Raw genomic sequence first — 23,419 nt, forward strand, 5'->3', positions numbered from 1 at the left:
TTCCTTACCTTTTCCATGTCTCTGAGCACTGAATACCTTGTACTTCTGGGGACTCCAGATAGGTTGCCGTTCTGGAAAATGACAGCACTGGAGGATAATGGGTTCCTGGGAACTTTACATTTGATTCTTCTCAAAACGTTGCCAGTTAATTTGCGTCTTTCTTTCGCAACACGTGTCTTGCGACCCCATTGACTATTCGCAACAGAAAGTGCTGTTATAGCAATTTCAAGAGTGCTGCATCCCTCTGAAAGACTTTTTACAATTTTGGACTTTTCAGAGTCAGTTAAATCTCTTTTTTGGCCCATTTTGCCTGAAGAAAAGAAGCTGCCTAATTATTATGCACATCTTGATATAGGGTGTTGATCTCCTTAGGCCACACCCACCCTCATTACACAAATACACCACCTGATATGCTTAAATCCAATAAGCCTTCAAGTTTATACAGCTTGGAGTTAGGATATGCATAAAAATGGTGATTTGGTCAAAATACTCACTTGCCTAATAATTGTGCACACATTGTAGGTGTATGGTCAGCTTTATGCTGTAACCTTGTAATATATCTGTATCACAGTTTGTCTCAGTGCCCCTGTTTAACACGGCTTTGTCATGTGACAGAATTTATAAATGTCCACTTATAGTATACCTTCTCTTTAAGTGCAGTAACCTTCAGCAGGCCTTTTGGCTAAGATCAAAAAAAAAAAAAAAAAAAAAACCCACAGCAACTAATAAGAATCCAGCTGGCTGAAGTAAGATAAATAAAAATGGATTCTGATTGGTTGCTAAGGATCACTGCATTCAGCACTGTGTTGCGACAGGGCTGTGCTTTGGTCAAGAGGGCAGCCAGGACGCTTATTCAGAGGGGTTGAGGGGTTTCAAGGTCAAGTATCTTTCAAGTGTTTTTTGATTTCTGCTAGGGATCATGGAACTGGGAAATTTCAAAGAGAATTGCTAAGGAATGAAATCTCTATTCCTGGGTCCATGGTTTAGAAGTGACCAGCACCTAATGATTGCACACCTGTGCACAGCCCTTATGGTAAGGATGCTGGCTACTGTTCAGGGCTCCATCTGGGAGACAGGGAAGGTTTCCGGGCCAGGAGTCACAGTAGAGCCATGTGGCGTGTGTTGGATGCACAGGAGAGAAAGCAGGGGAGGTTGGGCAGCTGGTGAGGCTTAGCAAGCCTGTGACACGCAAGGGATGTGTGTAAGAGTCACACAAGAGGTATGGAAAGCCGTTGGGAGCGTCTAAATGGTACTGAGCACTGCTGTGAACTGTTGTTGGGAAAGACCCTAAGAGCCCTGGGACTGGGACACTGTGATTGCGTGTGACAATCTTGAGTCGGTGAGACATTGTAACTCATTGTTTTGCTGAAGATACACAAAGTCTGCTCATCATTATGCTGATAAAAAGCTATTTTCCGTTTGTGGAGAAATAATTGGCTTTGAGAGTGGTGACTAAGAACTCACCATATGTGCTAATATCACAGTGCATTTATAGTCAGTATTTAAAATCAAATTTTCATATTATTATGATTTTCCATTAGTTCTAGCTTACTCCTATTAATATGAATAATTTAAGTTTAAAAACTTACTCTTTGAAAAATCCCACATATTTACTTTCTTGAATGCTGGGACACATATTCACTATGCCTTGTGAATATGCAATGCTGTGTCGCCCATTTCACAGAGCCTGCTATCTGAACCAGAGCCGTAGCTAGCTAACAGAAAATTGTGCTCCCCAACAGATGTGTGTGGTATATGATGTCATGTGCCCCGTGGCGCGCATGCGCAGAATACGCTGGTGGCCAAATCCAAAATGGCATAAAAATGTGTTTTGTTTGAGGAAACTAATGAAAACATTTTTAAAGCAGAAAAAAATTGCCGTCTGGAGACGGCAACCCGCAGATGCTGCAGTGCCGTCCGTCCGTTTTTTTACTACGGGCGGACGGCAAGAGGTTAATTTCGTCCGAAAATTTTTTTCGTCTTTGAACATGTCTAGTAATATGTGTGCATGAGTGTGTGTGTGTTTTTTGTTTGTTTTTTCATTTCTTTTTTATTATTATTATTATTTTTTACTGTTGGGGGGGCTTCGGGGAAATATCAGAGGTCTAAACAGACCCCTGACATTTCCCTTTTGAAATAGAAAAAGAGATTGAGGACACAGAGTCCTCTGCCCATATAGGTGGGGGAGAGCAGTGGGGATCCGAGGAGAAGCTGGAGCCTGTCCCGCTCCTCTTCTCCCTGCTGAGCCGTGGCTGTGTTTGCCGCCTGGCACCCCTGTTGCCAATGGCGCCCTGTGCTCGCAATGGCAAGGCGGTGCAGTCAGGCTGGCCCTGGCTGCGCCCCCTCTCAATTGCGCCTGAGGTGAGTGCCTCACTCGCCCCACCGTAGCTACAGCCCTGGTCTGAAGTACAGAGATGGAGGAGTTTCAGGAGGCACAGTCCGTACAGGAAACACACCACATCATCACTGCTTGCAGGCAGCGTACCATGGAATATGTAGCCCTTTAGAAATAGAAAATAAACCAAAGAAATTAGAAAACCACACAGGGAATCCAGGAAGTTATTAAAAGAGAGGGCCGGCAGATAGGCAACACTCACAGCATGAAAGGTTATTTTACAAGTAACCTTATACTGCATTGTCAAATATAACTATTGTTTGTATTGCTATTACAATGCTGATAAAATGAAAGTGTATTTTCAGATCTGCTTTAATAATAAGTAGAAGATTTCATGACAGATAAATGCAGTTTTTTAATCAAAGGTTTAGGACCCAGTCACATGCGTACATTGCAGTTCACATTATACGCACCAATATGTGTTTTGCAGTTTGCTATCATTTTTTTAGAATGGCAATCCAATTCTCATATACAGTAAACAAAAATGCACCTATGCTATAGTGCACCACAATGGAAGATGTGAATAGTCTGCATTGTTTTGTTATGTGCTGCATTGCAAATATAGATCTGGTGCTCTTTTTTGGGGGGGAAATTGAAATTAATGAGCTGCCTTAATGCAATGCACATTAATGCATCAAAAAAAGAAACAAATCATGATAGCATGAAAGCATTAACACATCACAACAATACAAACAGGGAGTAAATCTGCTGCCCTGCCTCCTAATTAAAATAAAAGTTTAAAAAACTAGATTCTTGATTCTGGGTACAGCCAAGGACCAGATTCAATAGACTATAATAACCTGCCCGTCTATCTAAACCAAGCAGAGCTGCCAACTGCATATGAGTTCTCATTTTTTTTTCAACCTTTATTTTGGAGAAGAGGGCCAGGAGGGTGTAAGATATGATGATCAAATTGCACCTACCCTTTAAATCTGAATATGTACAGATTGTTAGACTAGCGAAGGAATCACTAAGAGCCTGTTTACATATGTGTGTTAATGTTAACAAATGGGTATACTTGTGTTGTGATGCAGTGCATTCATTCTAAATGACACCACAACAGACAATGTCAGTAAGTCAAAATACACCTGTGCTATAGTGCACCACAATGCACAGATATGAATATACTGAAGTGGATTGACAACACACTCAAAATGATGGGTGCTTAATGCACATACAAAAAAAATCCAAGTAAGGCCTCATTCACACAGTGCTTAAAGTGACATTAATGTCACAAATAACCCCCCCATGCTGCTATAAGGACTTGCCTTAAATGATGCCTCTTGATCCGATCATTTTCTTCCTTCCACTTGTTTTCAGCAATCCCTCCATCACTGGTGCTGGTCTCTGATCCAGCGCTGACTGCTGTCTCTTCCTGTCCTACGGTGTCTGTCGGACATGTACGCTCCTTGCTACGTGCATTCAGCTCCACTGTGTCTCTTCTCTTCTCCCCTCCGAAGATCTCTACAGCGCATGCGCCTGCCCCATCATCCTGCGCGGCTGCTTGAGAAGCTTCAGATTTTCAGACGGGAGCAAGCGGCGGAGACACAGGTAGATTTTTTTTTGGTAACCTTTTTTTAAATTTGTTTTACATGTTTTTGCATAAATCTACTGCTTGCTAGGGACAATCATCTATCCCAAACCATAGGTCACCCTGTCATTAACTTGAATGGACACAGCGGCTGCATCTGAATGGGCACACCTACAATTCCTGCCACAAGAATCCGTAGGTTCTTGCCACAGGAATCCCCAACCCCATATGAATGCAGCATTAATGTGTGTGTGTGTGTGTGTGTGTGTCTTAAAGCCCTGAAACAATGCACAATCGATGAATATCTTTGCTAAGCAGGAAACAAAGTGTGCACACTTAAGAGGTGCCTTGGCGTGGCAGTGCGGCTTTCACATTTTCTGCAGAAGACGTGTATCTAAACCTCTGTTATTGAACTTTGTGGTGAGACAAGTTTTTTTACATGCTGACTTGTGAGTGTGCCATGATGCCTTTCTACTGTCTACTGTTTTAAGCCCATTTCGTGTGCACCTTGCTGTATAGTTGGTGATGAATTGTTGAGTGCGTTTGTCATTTGTTTTGCTTGACCGATTTGGTGCAGCGACGCATGGGGTTTCTCAGCTGCCATTGGGATGTGCGGGATCCCTTGTGTGTTCCTGTGCCTTTAAGGAGTTGGGGCTTCCTCCTGACAAACCTGCACCCAATTTGAAATCGTCTGCCACCATGTGCCCCAAGATGGAGACTCTCATAGTTTAGAGTTAGGACCGCACTATAAGAGGTGCCTTGGCGCGGCAGTGCGGCTTTCACATTTTCTGCAGAAGACGTGTATCCAAACCTCTGTTATTGACCTTTGTGGTGAGACAAGTTTTTTTACATGCTGACTTGTGAGTGTGCCATGATGCCTTTCTACTGCACACTTAAAGTGACACTAAACTCAGGAGTTGCCTTTTAAAATGCATTCAAGTACCTCAACTATTTACAAAAATGTATCTTATTTGTGTATCACTGGGCTGTAGATCCTCAAATCATCTCTGAATTGGTGCTGACACTGTCCTTCCTTCTGGAGGGGGGCTACTTTTGTTCCGCATGGTCCCTGTGTGTGTTTTAAAGTAGCCACCGCTCCAAGCTCACTCCTGTGATGACCTTCAATCACATTTAGTTTACTAATTTGAAATGAAGCTAGTCTATCATGGGTGCTCAGAGGAGCTTGAGGGATCTACAGCCAAGTGATACACAAATAAGATGCATTTTTGTATATAGTTAAGGTGCTTGAATGTATTTTTAAGGTTTAACTTCTGAGTTTAGTGTCACTTTAAAGCTAAACTCTTTACAGAGAAAGTTTCATTTAAATATATTTCTCAAGAGCTGCAAAGAATCTAAATTCACTTTGTGTGCACCAAATGCCTTTGTAACCCCAGTAATTAATTTGTAAAAGTAGTAATGACATTATCAATGTGCTGCACGTGGCCTGCACAGAGAGCAGAGCTTTGTGAAGGACAGAACAAGTCCACCCACTGCAGACTGCCTGTAGAAAAGTACCAGTCACCCTGCACAAGGAGAGAGGGCAGCAGTGACCGATCTTAATGCAGGAAGAGAGGCATTTAAGTAAAAACACATTTCTTGTATTTAGATTAGATTATAAAGTGTTTGCTCATCCCAGTACATATGTACCTATACTATACATATAAACAACCCACATTGATGAGATGTTTTCTTCCATTAAGCTTATCAGATTTAAATCTTAAAACAAATCTATATATTTCCTTGAATGGTTGGACCGATAACGTTTTTTTCGGTATTGAGTTTGAGTACTGATATTGTGCTTTCGGTACTCGGCGATACAGGGTACCCATATCGGTGCTTGCGCTGGCATGGAGCCGGCTTCCTGGGCAATCAGCAAGGAGCCGGTTGTTTGGCTGTACCAGCAGCTCAATGCTGATTGGCTGGGAAGCTGGCTTCCTGGCCAATCAGCATAGAGCTAGCTTCCCAGCCAATCAGGAAGATGGGAGGGGGGTCATTACTCGCCGTCCGGCTTCCTGATTGCCAGGAAGCCGGCTCCATGTTCCCCTATGGCACTGGTATCGGGGGCGGTATCGAAGCATCTGGGCGAGTACGGGTACTCGCCCAAATACTCGGTATTGGCACCTATACAGTGGCGGAACTACCAGGGTCGCAGAGGTGGAGTTCTGACACTTGGAGGGGGCCTAGGACAGGAGGAAGGGGCCCCTGGTAACCGCTGATTACCAGGATATTTAATATCCCGGTAACCGCTAATATCAGTACCGGGACCTCTTCCTCCTGTCCTGGGCCCTACGTGCTTCACGCTGCGCCCCTCACCTTGTTCCGGGCGCAGCGTGAAGTATGATACAGCCAGCGCAGCAGCCAATGAGTGGGAAGCGGGTTATCCCCGCCCCCTCATCACACAGAACACTGCCGAAATAGAGAGCTGCATCGGTAAGAGAGGCCTGCTGCGGACACGAAGGGGGAGAGATAGGAAGCTGGGACTATGAAGGGGACATGGAAGAGGAGAGTGTGGGGTCCGGGAGCGGAAAGCTGGGGACGTGAAGGGGAGATGAGGGGAAGCTGGGGACATGAAAGAGGAGAGTGTGGGGGCTGGGAGCGGAAAGCTGGGGATATGAAGAGGGAGATAATGGGGAGATTCTTGCATCGGGGCCCTGAGGTCACTAGTTACGCCTCTGCACCTATACCAATACTAGTATCAGTGCATCCCTAGTTTGCATATCTGTTACTCAGCGATGAGGAATCTGCAAATCATCCTAATCGTGGAAAGTACATTTTGCAGGCACCCAAGTTCTATAGCCTTCCCACAGTAGGTCTATAGTATCAAAACTTTCTGTCAGAAAAGGTAGATGCTTCTCTTAGCAAGCCCTTGGGGTCAAATGTTTAAAAAACGGGGGTAAGGAAATCTGGACATGCTGCTTATAACAGCCAATTGTAGAAGTACGCTCTATTTTTATCTTTTGTCAATTTCTACACAATGAGATTAAAAAGTGAGTTGTTAATAATCACCCCCTCTGGTCTTTTTCTATGAAATAATATTTCTGTTTGTGGTACATTAATCTATTGATCTATAACACAGAGAAGTTTTGGATTGCTCTTTAAAGAATTACAGCCTCTCTGACAGTATATGGGTGGAGGTAATCGTTTTATCTCCTGGTTTTACAGGATTGATGTTTAAAAGCAGCACTTTTCAGCTCCCTGCCTCCGCTAATCCCACAGCTCTTTTGTAATAGAAGAGAATTGGCATGTGAATGCGTCCTTGCCTCTTACCACCCTGCCAGTAGTTTCCACAGCAACAGAGTATGCAGCAAGAATGGGTACCCCAGGAATACTCGGCTGTAGAGGCCCACTGGAGAGGTGGGCGCTACGCTCGTCTAACTTCAAGGATGTGAAATAAAAAATACAGTAACATCGGTGTCAGAATTGCTAAACAGCAAATATATTACAGAAGAAAACTTTGTATTTATAAATATAATATTCTGTTTCCATACAAATGTAACAAGTTGTGGTATTAAACTTAGGCCTCTTTCACACGGAATCCGTGCTCGGATTCTCTCCTGATCACAGCAGTACGGAGAGGATGTCACCGCTGTGACATCATTGTCCATAAAGTTTTCCCCCCATCTTGTGATGGAGGAAAAAACTGCAATTACCGGACCCCACGTGTGTCTATGGGGAATCTGATGTCAATACTTTTCCACTATTTCATGGGTGCATGCAGTTTTGAAGCTCGACATGTTTGATATCTAATTACAGGTTAAAATGAGAAAGTTTTGTAATGGACCTAAAGCTGGCCATACACGTTAGCGTGCGGAGGATGGAATCCCGGCTCTCATCTATTCTATTTAGCTGCTGCTATTTACCCAAACAGTGTCTTAATCTGATTGGATGAAAGTCCATGAACCCATCGCACTCCTGACCGCTTGTTCTATAAGAATTGGATGGGTGCTGTGGTAGTCAATGGATGGCAACCGTTATGTACACAGATAGAAGTAGGGACACCGCCACTCCAGATGCAGATCAAATGCACCAGTGTGATATGCTGCATTTATGCCAATAAAAGCATTTGATCTGCATCTGGAGTGCTGGTTTCCCTACTTCTATCTATTTTAATCTGATTGGACATCGGCGCTATTCGGAAGATAATTTTCAGACCAGTTTCACCACCCATGGTTTGGATTGCTGGCTGACTCAGCAGGAATCAGTTGAAATGTGAGCAGTGTATGGGCAGCTTATTGTGACACGAAACTCAGGAGTTAATTCTAAAAACGCATTTAAGTACCTTAACAAAAATGTCTCTTATTTGTGGATCATTCAGCTGTAGATCCTCAAATCATCTCTGAATTGGCGCTGACACTGTCCTTCCTTCTGGAGGGTGGCTACTTTTGTCCCCATGGTCCCTGTGTGTGTTGTAAAGTAGCCACCACTCCAATCTCACCCCCATGATGGACTACAGTCTTACTTTTAGTTAACTAATTTGTATTGAGATTGTAGTCCATCACAGGAGTGAGCTTTGACCGGTGACTACTTTACAACACACACATGGACCATGGGGACAAAAGTAGCCACCCTCGAGAAGGAAGGACAGTGTCAGCACCAATTCAGAGATAATTTGAGGATCTACAGCTGAGTGATCCACAAATAACCTTTACAAATAACACCATTTTTGTTAAGGTACTTAAATGCGTTTTTAGGATGAACTCCAGAGTTTAGAGTCACTTCAGCGTCTTCAGTTCAGGGTGTTAATGTCGACTTTGTGATGACCATATTGCCTTTATCTTTGAAATGAATTCAGAAGAATGCCAAAATAGTTTAAGGCACATGTAGATCGAGATGTGAGCAATGTGAAGCCGACTTGGGCACACCAAGGAGAAGGTCAGAGGTCACGCTTCAAGCGTTTTCTTGGGGGAGGGACAACAAATTATCATATGGTGAATGGGCGGGGCTAGAGAGTGCATTTTGGCAGATTTATGCCACTGCCTTTTCCTTTGTAATGAGTACTGGACGGGAGGGGACGTGAGAACATATATCACGGTTTAACTACCGCAGATAATACAATAATTTCTCGGCCAACACATGTCTGGATACCCAATATAAAAATATCTAGCTTGTCCGTCTCCTCCTTTGACCTAGAAAGGGGGCGGGACATGACGTTTCCAGGGTAACGAGAGCACGCTCAGCGCCGGAGCAGCTCTGTACTTTAAACCATCATCATGGAGTTCGAGCTGCGGGAATATTTCCGGGCGGCCTTCGAGGACAAGCTGCTAGTGTGAGCACAGACCAAGATCGGCAGTTTCCTGTCTGTACCCAGGTGTCCTGGCTTGTCCCTCTGTCTGTCTGATTCCCCCGGTGTCCTGGCTTTTCCCTCTGTCTGTCTGATTCCCCCGATGTCCAGGCTTGTCCCTCTGTCTGTCTGCTCTCCCGGTGTCTGGGCTTGCACCCCTGTCATTATGATCCACTGTGTCCTGGTTTGTCCCTCTGTCTGTCTGCTCTCCCTGTGTCCTGACTTGTCCCTTCTATCTGTCTGCTCTCCAGGTGTCCTGGATTGTCCCTCTGTCTGTCTGCTCTCCTGGTGCCTGGGCTTTGCCCTCTGTCATTATGATCCAGTGTCCTGATTTGTCCCTCTGTCTGCTCTCCCTGTGTCCTGACTTGTCCCTCAGTCTGTCTGTCTGCTCCCAGGTGTCCTGGCTTGTCCCTCTGTCTGTCTGATTCCCCCGGTGTCCTGGCTTTTCCCTCTGTCTGTCTGATTCCCCCGGTGTCCTGGCTTGTCCCTCTGTCTGTCTGCTCTCCCGGTGTCCTGGCTTGTCCCAGTGTCCTGGCTTTTCCCTCTGTCTGTCTGCTTCCCGGTGTCCTGGCTTATCTTTTACTGAGTAATAAAGCCTCATTTACACCTAGGTGTGTTTAGGGATTCCTGCGTTAGGAACTTGCAATTTCCAACAGGAGGAATCCCAAATCAACTGTTTGCTAGTGGCAGCTGTCACCCATTCAAGTTATTTATTGGGTGACAGCAGCCGCATTTGAAAACAGAAGAACGTTGACGCACTGCATGTGATTGTATGTAACTGGATTACCTGCAGTCAGGAATCAATCACTATTCTGGGATCCCTAGTGATTTTTTATTTTTTTTCCCCTTCCGGAGTTCTTCTTCTATAAGTTTAGGCAATCTAAGAATGCCTGGGTCCCTTCCCAATTAAATGGCCTGATGTGGTGAGCAGTGGTAATTTAGGGATGACAGTAGGAGGCATCTGAAGTGCTCATTATCACAGCTTATGTTTTCCAACCTGTAAACTTTCTCTGCAGCCACCAGAATGGGCCTTATTCACACTTACATTTACGTCAGTTTTGCAAATTGTTCAGTGAGACTCATGCCCAACAATGACAGCTGACAGCGCCCATAGCGTTCGTGGCCATGTGCATTTTATCAGACATGCTGCGATTACCTGCGGATGATTACCCTTGGACACAAACTGTTTTGAGCCAGGGGCGATTGTCTGCAGGTAATCTCTGCATGTCCAATTACATTGCAAATAGCCGTGTACAGCTATGGGCGCTGTCCGCTGCCATTGTTTTGTATAGAGCTTCCCACCTGAAGCTGTTCACATGAGTCTCACTGAGCAACTTCTGTAAATGTGTGAATGGGGGCCTTAGACCAAGTGTGCACTGCTGCTCTCCATCCCCTAGATTACTAGCTATAATGCTGCAGGCTCTGGTATTTGAGAGGTCAGGAATATGACTCCCTTCTAATAATTGTAAGGGAGACCTCTCCTTGTCCAGGCCTAACCTTAGTTATTTGTTACTCTCTAGATCAGGGGCGCCCACTATTTTTCGTCTGGAGATCTACTTTTCAAATGACGAGCTCATTGAGATCTACCAACGAAAAAACACCTGCATTCAGGGGCGGGAGGGGGCGTGGCGGTGCATTGAAGTCAATGGCACCGCAGCCAGGCTCCGCAGGCAGGCCCCTCGCCCACAGTGTGATCGCCTGCATTAGTGCCTGTGTTCCAGCCCAGTGCGATCCGCAAAAATGCTGCGAGCACTATTTTTGCAGATCGCACTATACCGGAATGCAGGCACTAATGTGCCTGCGTTCCGAGTGCGGGCGATCGCAATGTGGGCGATGCCATTGACTTCAATACAGCTCCACACCCCCTATTTTTTTATTTTATTTTCATTATTTATTTTTATTTTTTTTTTACCTTTGGGGGGCCTTTGGGGAAATATTAGGGGTCTAAAAAGCCCCCTGATATTTCCCTTTTAAAATAGAAAAAGAAATTGAGGACACATAGTCCTCAATCTTTTTTTCTGCAGCCTCTATTCTAAATAAATGGAAATCACAGAGGCTTCCCATTCATTCAGAAAATATTTTACTATCAAGCTGTTTCTGAATGGGGAGGAGCCTCTGTACAGAGTGCTTCTCCCCATTGAGAAACTCATGAATGAAGGGACGTGATGTAAATCACATCCTGTTCATTCCTTTATAACTGGGCACACATAGTACTATGTGTCCCCAGTTATTTACAAACACTGGAGTGATCAGACGATCGCTCCAGTGTTTGTCCTGCTGCACAGAGGATTGGTACATACTACTGACATGTACCGATCCTCTGCCGCTCGGCCACGCACAAATGGGCTTAGCGATCGATTGGTAGATCGCGATCGACCTTGTGGGCACCCCTGCTCTAGATGGTGAAGCCAGCACTCAAATGACAGATCTAGAGCCTGTACCATTAAAAAAAAACAAGTCAGCAATGGCAGTTCCCATATTTCTATCCTTATGGGTCTTTTTTAAATGACATACTTGTAATACTGGTATACATGATTTTCTGAAGTATCCAATGCAGGATTATGTAAAAAAAAAAAAACAATTCACTATGTGCTTCTCTTCTGATGTTGTTTTGACCTGCACCATGCTGTCTTTTGTGTGAAAGGCTGGGTATCTTAAAGTGGACCTTTTGAGTAACTTTTTTAGAAAAACTTCACCTTTTATTATTTAAAAGTAGTCCTTAAGGTTGACCTTCACCCATTTAACCTGTTGCTGCACGGTCGGACGGCTGTTGGGTCACGTATGTCTTTTTTTTTTTTCCCCCCGTCTCCAGCATGTCCCCTAGCGTGAGCAAGCAAGTAACTTTAAACACAATGTCCATTGGACAGTGTAGTTTAAACAACTTTTGTGCAGAGACAGCGAAATTGGCTCTGTTCTGTGTGATCGATGTGACCAATCACAGCAGATCACTAAATGGAAACATTGTAGCAGTTTCCAGCTATCTCCCCTCATCTCTTAGCGTTGAGACAAGTTTATTTGCATGCTGGCTGGCGAGTGTGCTGGGAAAACTTTTTGCTGTTTGTACTGTATTAGGCCCTTCCATGTGCACCTTGCTGTAAAGCTGGTAACAAATTGATGAGTGCATTTGCCATTTGTTTTGCTTGACTGATTTGGTGCAGTGATGCATGGGGAGTCTCAGCTGCCTTGTGATGTGCGGGATCCCTTGTGCGTCTCTGTGCCTTTAAGGGAGGTTCTAAACCTCTGTTTTTAACCTTGGCGGTGAGACAAGTTTTTTTGCATGCTGGTTTGGCGAATGTGGTGGGAAAACTTTTTGTTGTTTCTCCCCTCATCTCTCACACGCTGTTCTTGTGAGAGGAGAAAACCAAAAGAAAGCTCTATCTGTCCCCAAAAAATTATATAAAATGTATTTTGGTACAGCGTTGCATGGCTGAATTATTGTCAAAGTACAACAGTGCTGAATACTGAAAAAAAATGGCCTGGACAGGAAGGGGGTTTAACACCTTGGTGATCAAGTGGTTAAACAATGTCTTCTCACCTGCCTCCTCCCCCTCCCTATTACACAATTGCAGGGACATTTTTATTAGAAACAGAAAATACCATTTTATGGCTTTAAATTCTTAACTAGGCCAGGATAAGGGCCCACGGCCCCATTGCCTCCTGGGATGTCTACATCACACATTCCAGGAGGCAGTTTGCAAGATCTTGTGCATGTTGAGACACTGTGGGTGTATTGCAGGTCCCTGACAGAGACCCACTTTGTGTCTGTGCATGCACAGACTGCCATGGGAATACCACTGTGGTCTGCATATGCACTCGATTTCTTTTCAAGGTGGTGGTGCGGAACCTGGCATGTGGTGGGGAATCATTGGAGCTGTCTGAGCTCAACCCAGCACACAGGTAGGTAAGAGGAGCTTAAACAGGAATTAATTCACAGGGATGGGTTACGTTCTTCATTAAGATCCAGACAAGTGACTTTGCCCTGGCTAGGATGATGCTATCAGTCTGCTGCAGGCACGAGGAAGCATTTCCTCAGTCTCCTCTCCTTTAGCGATTAAACGGCAACATTGTAACTTTGATACAATTAAGCACCCTTGTGACTTGCTACAGACATTTTTGCCCCAGAGATTGTTTTAGCAGATTTTTTTCTCTTGACATTGTGATAAGCCTACGTGTATCACTTCTCCTTGTATGAAAAAGAAGGGGGTAGAGCCCCCAAAAGCTTGTCCTGAAAATTTCAGTATAAGCTTGAATAAAATTTCACGGACAGTACTCAACTGTGTTCAACACCGCCACAAACTGAGCAGGCATCAGAATTTACATTGTTGTGTCATCTCTAACACTGCGTTCACACCTGACCGTTTTGTAGGGCGTTCTACGCTCGACGAACACTCTACAAAACGGTCAAAAATATCAATTGCATTGTAGTCAATGCCCTCGTTCCCACCTAGGCGTATTTCCGCCCGTCCCTGACGGCCTACAAAACGGCTCACGCCTGAAAAGGTCCCGGGACTACTTTGGGCCGTTTTGTAGGGCGTTTTCCATTTGGATACTGCCAAGTAGCCTTTGGAATTGTGCGACGGTCGCGTGACTTTTTTACCGCGAATCGCGGCAAAAAAAACGCGTGACGGTCGCGCGACAGACGCGCATATTACAATACGCCTAGGTGTGAATGGGGCCTTAAGTCTAGGAAGTACTGTAGATGATGATCTTGATTAATGGCTGAACAAAGATGGTTCCGTCCTTCTAGAGAGAAAAGATGAAGGCATTGTCAGGAGGATTACTGGAAGCTCTCCGAGAGGTCATAAATACCTGAGTATCGCTTAACATGGATAATTATATCTGATGTCAAGTCCATATTAAGTTAATTTTGGTAGCAGTTCTGTGTGTCTACACAGGAGTTCCATAAGCATGCATACTGCCTCTAGGAATTAGCCAAACTTGAAGACATGGGTGGACCAGGACAAAATAAAATGATGAACCCTGAAAGAAGGAAAGGAAACTAATTAGGTACAGGCGATTACATGAATAATGCAGAGTCATTCTGGCTATCAGTAGACCGTGTTGTAAAAGTGGATTTGCCTGTTAAACATGCACATATGTCTTTAGAAATGTGCTTATTATATATTCAGAAGGGAAGCTGTTTGTCATCTGGTGGGAACAATGCCAAAGGACCATTTTGTAACCCACAGATTCAATTTTGCGTAAACTTGATGATCAATACACTATAAAAGTCAACATGTATGATTATGTATGATGCTAATCATAAAGTCAAACCTGGGTCATTTATACTCCATATAGGAAGCAGAATTATCTCAGCAAAGGTTACTTTTAGTGAAGGTTGCATGTCAAAATGATAAGCAGGCCCATATTGCTCTTTTATTGTCACGGACAGTCTCTCTGACCCAGAGACGTCCCGAGGCGGGGTGACACCCGGTGCGGGTACCGAGTGACACCCCGCAGTGACGTCATCGCGCACGTGTGTGATGACGTTGGCGCTGTACTGCTGTTACCTGCCAGAGAGGAGGGGACGTTCACCCGGCAGGATAATGTATGCCGTCGGGTCCCCTCCTCTCTCGAACAACTGTCAGTCTCTCGGTCCATGACCAGGTGCCCCACTTTTCAGAGGGGGTGACACCAAAATGACTGTCAGTCATTTTGCGGTCACCCCTCCAATGGTGTCACCTGGGTGCGGGCCGCACCCCCCTTGTGACGCCCCTGCTCTGAGCAGTGGAGAGGCTTTAAAGAGATTTCTGGATCTACTGATCATTTTGACCTGTGCTATCATCTGCTCGTGCTGCTTTTCTTTCCCAAGTTTAGGAAAGGCTCACTTTTCATATTGTAGACTGGCAGGAATAGAAATATAATCACTCAGAAATGGTTTTTCATTTGAACGTGACTCCTGCTTATCTATTTAGAAATGTACCAGTTAGAACAGTCACTAAAGTCAAGATTTACTTTACTATTTATAACAGGCGAATGCCAGATCGGGAAGATGATTTCCTAACTCCAGCGACACGTCTTCTAGAAAAGAAGCGAGAGATGATTGAAGTTGAACAAGCTTTAAATACAGAGAAAGAGGTGATGCCAAAATCTTTATTGTTTTTTCTTACACCACTGTATTGTAATACTTCCTTTTTTTTTATCCGGGGTTATAGCTTTTATTTTGGAAGATCCACTCGCTGTTTTGTGAGCATAAGGCACAGCCATATTTGAGCCTCAGATCATAAAAAATAGGTTATAGGCCAATGGTGGACATCCTTAAGCCTTAGCAGAGTGTATAATGGAGGGCCACAGGGGCAGCCAATGGTCTGGCAATTATGTGCTTGACCAGTGCAACATTTTTTTATTTGTACATAGAAGTACTTCTACTAGTTTACTGCTTCACTTTATTACAGGAATTCCAAATGAAGACAGAGAGCCTTCAGCAGCGTCGTACAGAGTTGGAGCACAAGGAGGACAAACTTAAGGATTCATTGTTTAAATTTGATAAGTTTCTCAAGGTAAAGTTTAGGTTCCTTGTCAATATTGGTCAGTAGCAACCAGTTGGAGACTGATATATCATGATGATAGTGTTGTATTGTTGTTGGTAGTATTTTTATGTATCGGAGTAATAATTTCAGAATAGAAAAGTGAACCTTTTATCCCCTTAAGGACCCTTTCGCTGCCAAGGCCTTTTTTTGTTTTTGCACACATGACATAATCCACATTTTAGGCGTGAATATTACTTCAAACCCCCAAACATTATATATTTTCTGAAAGCCAACACCCTGTAGAATAAAATGGAGGCAGTGCTCCAAAACACAATATAATACCCATTTTTTTGTAAAATATAAAAGATGAGGCTACAACAAGTACATAGACACCCAACATGCCAAGGTAAAAAATTGTGTGCGTTTGTTTCTAACAAAAAAGGATTTCAAATATGGCTTGAAAAGTAAACCCAGTACATTCAAAAACTGAAATGATATATCTATAGGTGTGTGTGTGTGTGTATATTTATATATTTTTTTTTTTTACTGTACTGCTAGTTATACATTTATTTGAATTTGAATCTACATTCTAGAAGATGGAAATATTTACTGCGGTTATCAGGGGGTTAGGTAATGAACATTCTGTAAGAATTCACAATTTTTAAGCAATCAGTAATGTTGGAATGAAGGACCGGTGTATTTTCGTCCAGTTAGAGGTGTTGCAGAGGACTGTTGCAAGGGTCAATTACTGTACCTGGAAAATGAGAGAGTTATGGGATTTTCAGTGATGTGCGCCGCCATTGATATTGCACATAAAGTGACATGTTATAAAAAGGAGGCTTGTGCTATAAATTATAATAACACACAATTTGATTTTCTGCAGGAAAATGATTCAAAGCGTAAACGTGCACTTCGAAAAGCAGCTGAGGAGCGACAGCTGGCAGTTCAGAAAGAGCGGGAAGCCATGCGCTTACAGGCTGAAAACAAGCAGCTGCAAGCATGTAAGGAGAGACTGCTGCGTAGACAAGAGAAGACCAGAATATACCAAAACTACCTCCAGAGAGTACTGGAGAGGACTGAGGAGGTACGGATGCCATGTTTGCATGTTCTAATATTATGTTTAGGATGAACCAACTACTTGGACAGGACCAGGCAATATCTTTATTTTATCTAGTTATACTGCTCATTAAACTCCATTACACCATGTGTGCAAAGACAGTGACACTTCTGGCCTTTCTCTACATTCATGTAGTAGCAGGACATCATTTCTGTCCCTCTGATGTGTGAATGAAAAGGGCTCATGGTTTCAGTCCTGCTGACTCTATAGTATACAGATTTATGAAATGTCACCTAGTTGATACTTCTGGTAAGCATTGTGATGTAGCTCTTCGAAGGCAGCCCTTGGGGAAGCAACATTACCATACAGATTAACATGAATATTCCAATTAAGAAGTCATACCCAAATTGTAATCACTCCAAGGATGTAAGTGCTCATCAAAAGGTTCTCTACCAGATGACTTGTGTTTAAGATTAATGCTTATTTTTCAAAATGAAAGGCTTTTTTTCTTTTCTTTGAGTGGCTTATGCATTTTGCTGGACACTTTAATTTTAAAGGTGTCAGCTGATTTTGTCTGTGATCACAAATAGGAATTGTGGGGGACACCATAAGTGTTTTTTTTGTTTTGGACCCGTTCTTTGGTATCTCTCTTGCTCTCTCTCTAGTTCCAAGAGGTACAGGAGATGATAGACAGATTCAACACCCTAATGACCACACAGGACAAGTTGCTGAAAAGAGAGTTTAAGCATCAGGAGAAAACCGAAAAAGAAAAGGCACGACTGCTACATTACCAGGAGGAGGCTCGCAGCCAGATCCTAGAGCTCAATAACCAGTTGGCTGATCTACAAGGACAGCTGGAGAGCGCAAGAGCTGTAGTGCTGGAATGGGTATGATTGCTCCTAGCTTTGCACTGGTAGAATCATGACATGCTACAAAAGACTGCCACTTAAAATAAATATTTCTTAGATATTTCCTAACAGCCTCCTGGTGTATGGGTAGGAAAGTCTGTAACATAGATCAGAAGGCTAAAGAATCTATAATATGCTGGGCTGTCCTTACACTATTTGCCTTCTGAAACGGGAGGGGGGTTGCGCTGTTCGTGTATGGACATCCCGGGGGTGTAGGGGGTGCTCTTGTGGGGTTGGCGGAGGGGGTGTCTGTCAGTGTATGTGTAGGATAAGCAACCAGCACATCAGAGGGTATGTATTGTACAAAAAGTAAAATAATAGCATTTTTGTACTAACCCTAAGATCCTTTTTTCATTTCCATTGAGAGACACAGGAATTCTGGAAACTTTGGGTTATACTGCTGCTTACAAAAGGATTAGACACTGGAAAACAAAAAGAAAACTGCAGGTCAGCCCTGGCTATACCCACTCCTACCATGAGCATGTTTAGAAACACAAATGGGCAGGGCCTATGTACCTCAATGGACTCTGAGAAAAATATTTTGGTACAGAAATCCAATTTTCTCTCTGGTCAATTGGAGGACACATGAACTGTGACATTTTCAGAATGTTCAAAAGCAGCTTAATTGGGTGTGAGCAACACAGCCAAAAAATGGCTAACAGGCCATTGGGACAAGAACAAGGGAGACACCTAAAGTTTAAAAAGAAGAACAAGGGGCAGTCTTAAAACCCTGGGAAACAGAGGCCTGATGTCTGTCTGCCTTCCAAAAAGAAGCCATAATCAAGTGAAAAGTTTACAGAGCCCAAACCACATACAGACAATGAAGAGAAATCTACTTCTGGTGAACTGGAGCTGGACAAAAGGATATAATGTCTTGGTTAAGTTAAAAGGCAGACACCATCTTAAGGATGAAGGAAGGCATAGGAATGAAGGAAGGAAGGTCCTTATCAAGGACCAAAAAGAGTTTCTTGCAAGACCATCTTACCAGTTCAGACACCTGCCTAGCCAAGGTAACAACTAAAAGGAAAACTAACTTTTATGGGTCACAATGGAGAAGCTTCTGAAGTGCGGAGAGGACCAGGCTCAAATCTCATGGAGGCAGAGGGGTGTCGACTAGGGGAGCCACATTGGAAACCCTCTGCAGAAAAGTCTTGATCAGAGAGTGGGAAGCCGACGGTCTCTGCAACAGAATAGCCAGTGCAGAAATCTGGCCCTTGATGGTAAAAAAAAGCCAAATGTTGGTCCAGACTCCACTGCAGGAAAGAAACGATCCACCCCACAGAAAAACTGATGGGGTCCAAGCCTGTGGACTCACACAAAGCAAGGTACGCCTTCCATGTCCTATGGTGGACCTTGTGGGAAGTAGACTTTCTAGCCTTGAGCATTGACGGAAGAGACTTTCCAACAGCTATGCCATTAATGCCAGCGACAGGGAAGCATGCTGTAAAATTGGTCCTTAGGACAGCAGATCTGGACAATCTGGCAGATTCCATCTTACCAGATCAGCTTACCACACTCTCCTGGCTAAATCCAGGTCTCTGAGATCCACTGGAATGCTCTTTGTCTCAATGCTGCGGAGCAGTGAAGGATGAAGCTTCAGGGAAGGTAAAGCATAGATCAGGTTGTATTGATCCCACAGAGCCACTAGTACATCCACTGCTTCTGCAAATGGATCCTCGGTCCTGGATATAAACCCATCCAGTTTGTTTTTGAATCTAGAGGCCAAGAGGTCCACAACCAGTGTCACCCACCTGCAACAGGGATCTTGGAACACCTCTAGGTGTAGAGACCAATCTCACAGGTCCAAACACCAAATGAGAAAATCTGCCTGCTAATTATCCACTCCTGGAATGTATATGGCTGACAGAGCATGCACATAATGTTTTGCCCAATGCAGGATTTGCTCTACCTAATTTGCCAAAGAGAGACTTCTTGTGTCTCCCTGCTAATTGATGTATGCCACCACCGTGAACTTGGCCCACTGGGCCCGGATTGGGTGATACTTCAATGCTGAAGGGACAGCCAAATTGCCTGAAGCTCCGAGATGTTGATTGGGAGCCAAGATTACCCCAGTGACCAAATCCCCTGCACCAATAGAGTGCCCAGGATTCCCTCCAAGACCGACTGGCTAATGTCTGTTGTCAGGATCTTCTAGAACTTGAGAAAGAATGACTTGCCCAACATCAGAGCCCCATGACCAAGACAGAGTGGTCCTTGCTGTTCAGTGAATCATTTTTTATAAGTCCTACAATGATAGACTGTCACACTGCACATTCCTGCAATGTAACTGGGCACATGGAACTGCCTTAAAGTTGACTACCATCATGTCTGAACCATCAGCCCCGAAACGCTCATGCAGAAGTGGAGAATCAGTCAGCTCCTGAACTAGAGCACACAAACTTCAGACTGCAGAGTCTGACGTTTCTCTGGGGAAGGAAAGGAGCACTCTAGTCCAGTAAGTGTCCTTAACCAGCCCCAGATTCTCCAAGGGATCGGTTGGCACAAGCAGCGACTTCTAGGACTCTGAGTGTTCAGGTATCACAGAGGTTTAGATGAGCTTCAAAGACCCATTGAGGGGAATTTATCAAATAAGGAGCAGACAGCATCTGGAACAGTTGTCCAAGGCAACTGATCAGCTTCTATCTTTCATTTTCAAAGCTTAACTGATCAGACTAAAGAGAAGCTGATTGGTTGCCATAATCAACTGCTCCAGATTCTGCCTGCTCCAGTTTTGATACATTCCCCCCATTTTCCTCTAGAGCCTTGGCTGACTGTTCCCTCAAGAGGTGGTCATCCAAGTAGCTGACTATTAGGCTATCTCAAGGGCGTAAGAGGGCCAACACTGGAACCAGCACATTGGTGAACATCCAAGATGCATGGAACCTTGGCAGTTGGTATCTAGCAGAAAAGCACATGGCCGGAAGTGACTAGGTGTCACTGCAACTGAGCAGCAGAAAAAGAGCAAAGTTCCACATGCTTCTAGCAGGAGCAGCAGTGGGGTGATGCTTCCTCAATGCTGACTAGTGAGAGAGTGCAGAATGCATGTGTGCAACACTTCACCCCATGGAATGACAGGGATCTGTCCCACACCGTTAACCCCTGCCATGGCAAGGCAGCTAGAAATGGGGAATAAAATTTGGCACTCAACAACTAATAAAAATGAGAAAACTTCCAGTGCTCAGCCTGAATGGCCTACTCACAAGAGTAAGTCTTCAGGGACAGGGTAAGCACATGTCAATTCCAGTGGCTCTGGACCTACAAAACGCTCTACAGCTAACATAACTCAAAACAGTCTGGAAAGCTCTCAAGCAGATCCCAGTGCATAAAGGTGACATCCAGGTTCACCCTGTAATGTTCATTGGGGTCTAGTCACATCGTAGGCCCAGAAACCAGGGTTGGGGACAAATTGGCTGAATATCTGTGAAGAAGGTGGGGGACCACCTGCAGATACAGGGTGATGTTGCGGAAAGACAGGTTACGTTTTGAATCAGGACACTGCAAAAACCGGAGGCATGTTGGTAGTAGGAGAGGTGTACCCAGCCCTGGCTTACAGTTTGTTTGTTTTTTGCCAAGTCTCTTGTAGGTAGTAAACCTGAAGGTTTCAGGACTCCGGTGTTATTCAAAGGATGAGAGAGAAATAAATATGCTGGGTGAAAGCAAACACTATCACGGGGGTTCATTCAAAATGTACTGACTACTGGATGTAAGTTTCTTTTATTGCACTCAAAATGTTTAGATTTAGTAGGACAATAAATGTTCTCTGAAACCTTCTTCAGGAGTCTCGATGGGCACAAATTCAAAATACTGCAGCTGAGAATACATTACGCTTGGGTCGAATCAGAATGGCAACTCTGAATCTCTCCCAAACCATCACTAAGCAAATGCATATCAAGTCTGATGTATCCATTGAAGACACAGAATCACAGCTTGAAAAGGTAATGCTCCACATAACACACTTCCTGGCCTGTCTACAAACTTGAAAGTTAAATTCTGTCATGAACAGAACGGATTTTGTTGAATGTTGTATTTTTGGGTTATTTGGCCCTGTGTTGGATGTATTCATTTCAACTACAAAAAATGTTCTTAGTCGACAAAAATGAATACTACAATTTTTTTTAGGTTTTCTTCTGTTCTGCATTTAACTGCTAAATGTAAACCTAAACCACAATCTAACCCATGCGCCTAATGCTGAAATCTATAAGAAGAAAAACATGGGAGATGTATACTTCCTTCGCTACTTGGTGAGTTACTGACCTTCAGTGACCCAAAAAGCTTGTGTATATTAGGTGTCCAGGTCAGCAACTTACTAAGCGGTGAAGGAAAGATATAAATAACAGCTCCAGGGCAGCTTCTTAAACGTGAATGGAATTCTGAAATGTGAATTCATCATTTTTGAGCTACAATACAAATACCTCCCAAACCCCAAATACTGTTAACCCAACCAGATTTGGTACAGACCCTGGGCCCAAAGTAATGGAGACCCAGCAGTGACTAAGGAAATAGCAATGCGATCCTGAGACTGGACACACTAACAGAGTTGGCAACCAGTAAGTCTAAGCTTTGTTGCAATTAAACTTCTAAAAAGGTATTGGCATTATTTTCAAATCTGAGAATCATCTCTATATTTATTAGGTAGTCTGCAATATTACTACAGATTAGAGCACCCTTTAAAAGTAGCAAATTCTTGAGGGACCCCAGTCCAAAATGTCATAGATTTTAAGGGGGACACCATGCAAAAACACACAAACTGGGTTGCCCTCTTCAAATCAAGATTCCCCCCCCCCCTTTTCACATCAGGAGCCCCCTTCACCTCAGTCTTTATTCTCCCTTCACATCATAGTCCCACTACCACAAATTTTTGAGGCACCACTGAGGAAGCCAGAGTGTCGCTGCACCCCGGTTGAGAATGGCTGGGTTAGGAGTTGCACAAGAGTTTTGTCATTCTACATGTGTCAACTAAGGTAACAGTCATCTTACAAAAAATGCTGTATGTCTGACATTATTAGTCTTTTCCACTGATTTAATGTTGCAGTAGTCATAGGGGGTGCTTTATTCTTATGACAGAGCATGTTCACCTAAAATTGAAGACTCTAAATATCCACAAAATGGTAAAAAAGTATACATTTTGCATGGAACAAATTATTCTGGCAATAATGTCATTTATTGCCATAGATCAGTGGTGGCGAACCTTGGCACTCCAGCTGTGCCAAAACTACAAATCCCAACATGCATCTGCCTCTGTATGTGGCTGTCAGAGCCTTGCAATGCCTCATGGGACTTGTAGTTGCAAAACAGCTGGCGTGCCAAGGTTCGCCGCCACTGCCATAGATCTTAATGGAAACAGCACCAGTTGAAAGTGCAGCACCTCTTGTTATGTCCTCCCTACTTCTAAGCAGCAGTTTATAAGAATGTCAGCCTGTGAACAGTCCAATGTTTTACTGCCATGTCCAACTAATACGAACATTACTTAATTTCTTGTGCATTTAGATTAAGATCTGCTTTGCGGACCTTGATGCCATATATAAAGATCTAAAGAAGACCGAAATAACTGTACAGACACCAGCCATCTCTTCTACCAACTGATTGTCTTCCAAAGGTACTCTTGCAGAAAGTTGAAAGGTCATTATGCCTCTTGCTGCATCAACCATTCCTTATGCAGTACTTGCTTAAGATGCAGCATTGGCACAACGTTAACTGAAGAAATGAGCAAGAAGTCACAGAGGGCACTGGATACAGGAAAACCTAGGTTAATTTACTATATATATTTATATTATTAT

General features: G+C 43.8%; 1 protein-coding gene across 1 annotated transcript; it reads left to right on the forward strand.

Moving 5' to 3' along the window:
- The first annotated feature begins 9,088 nt into the window (after nucleotides 1-9,088).
- CFAP73 (cilia and flagella associated protein 73) lies at nucleotides 9,089-23,254 on the forward strand. Its single transcript, XM_018561732.1, has 7 exons — nucleotides 9,089-9,192; nucleotides 15,180-15,285; nucleotides 15,603-15,707; nucleotides 16,561-16,761; nucleotides 17,400-17,621; nucleotides 21,419-21,577; nucleotides 23,130-23,254. Exons 1-7 carry the CDS (start codon nucleotides 9,137-9,139, stop codon nucleotides 23,223-23,225), a joined length of 945 nt encoding a protein of 314 aa, XP_018417234.1. The 5' UTR covers nucleotides 9,089-9,136; the 3' UTR covers nucleotides 23,226-23,254.
- Nucleotides 23,255-23,419: the final 165 nt, after the last annotated feature.

Source organism: Nanorana parkeri, unplaced genomic scaffold (assembly GCF_000935625.1).
Source record: "Nanorana parkeri isolate BGI_ZX_2015 unplaced genomic scaffold, ASM93562v1 scaffold540, whole genome shotgun sequence".
Lineage (NCBI taxonomy): Eukaryota > Metazoa > Chordata > Amphibia > Anura > Dicroglossidae > Nanorana > Nanorana parkeri.

Coding starts and splice junctions, on each gene's coding strand:
- CFAP73 (XM_018561732.1), top strand. CDS start 9,137: ATGGAGTTCGAGCTGCGGGAATATTTCCGGGCGGCCTTCGAGGACAAG. Junction 15,286..15,602: donor CTTTAAATACAGAGAAAGAG/GTGATGCCAAAA, acceptor ACTTTATTACAG/GAATTCCAAATGAAGACAGA. Junction 21,578..23,129: donor CAGAATCACAGCTTGAAAAG/GTAATGCTCCAC, acceptor TTGTGCATTTAG/ATTAAGATCTGCTTTGCGGA.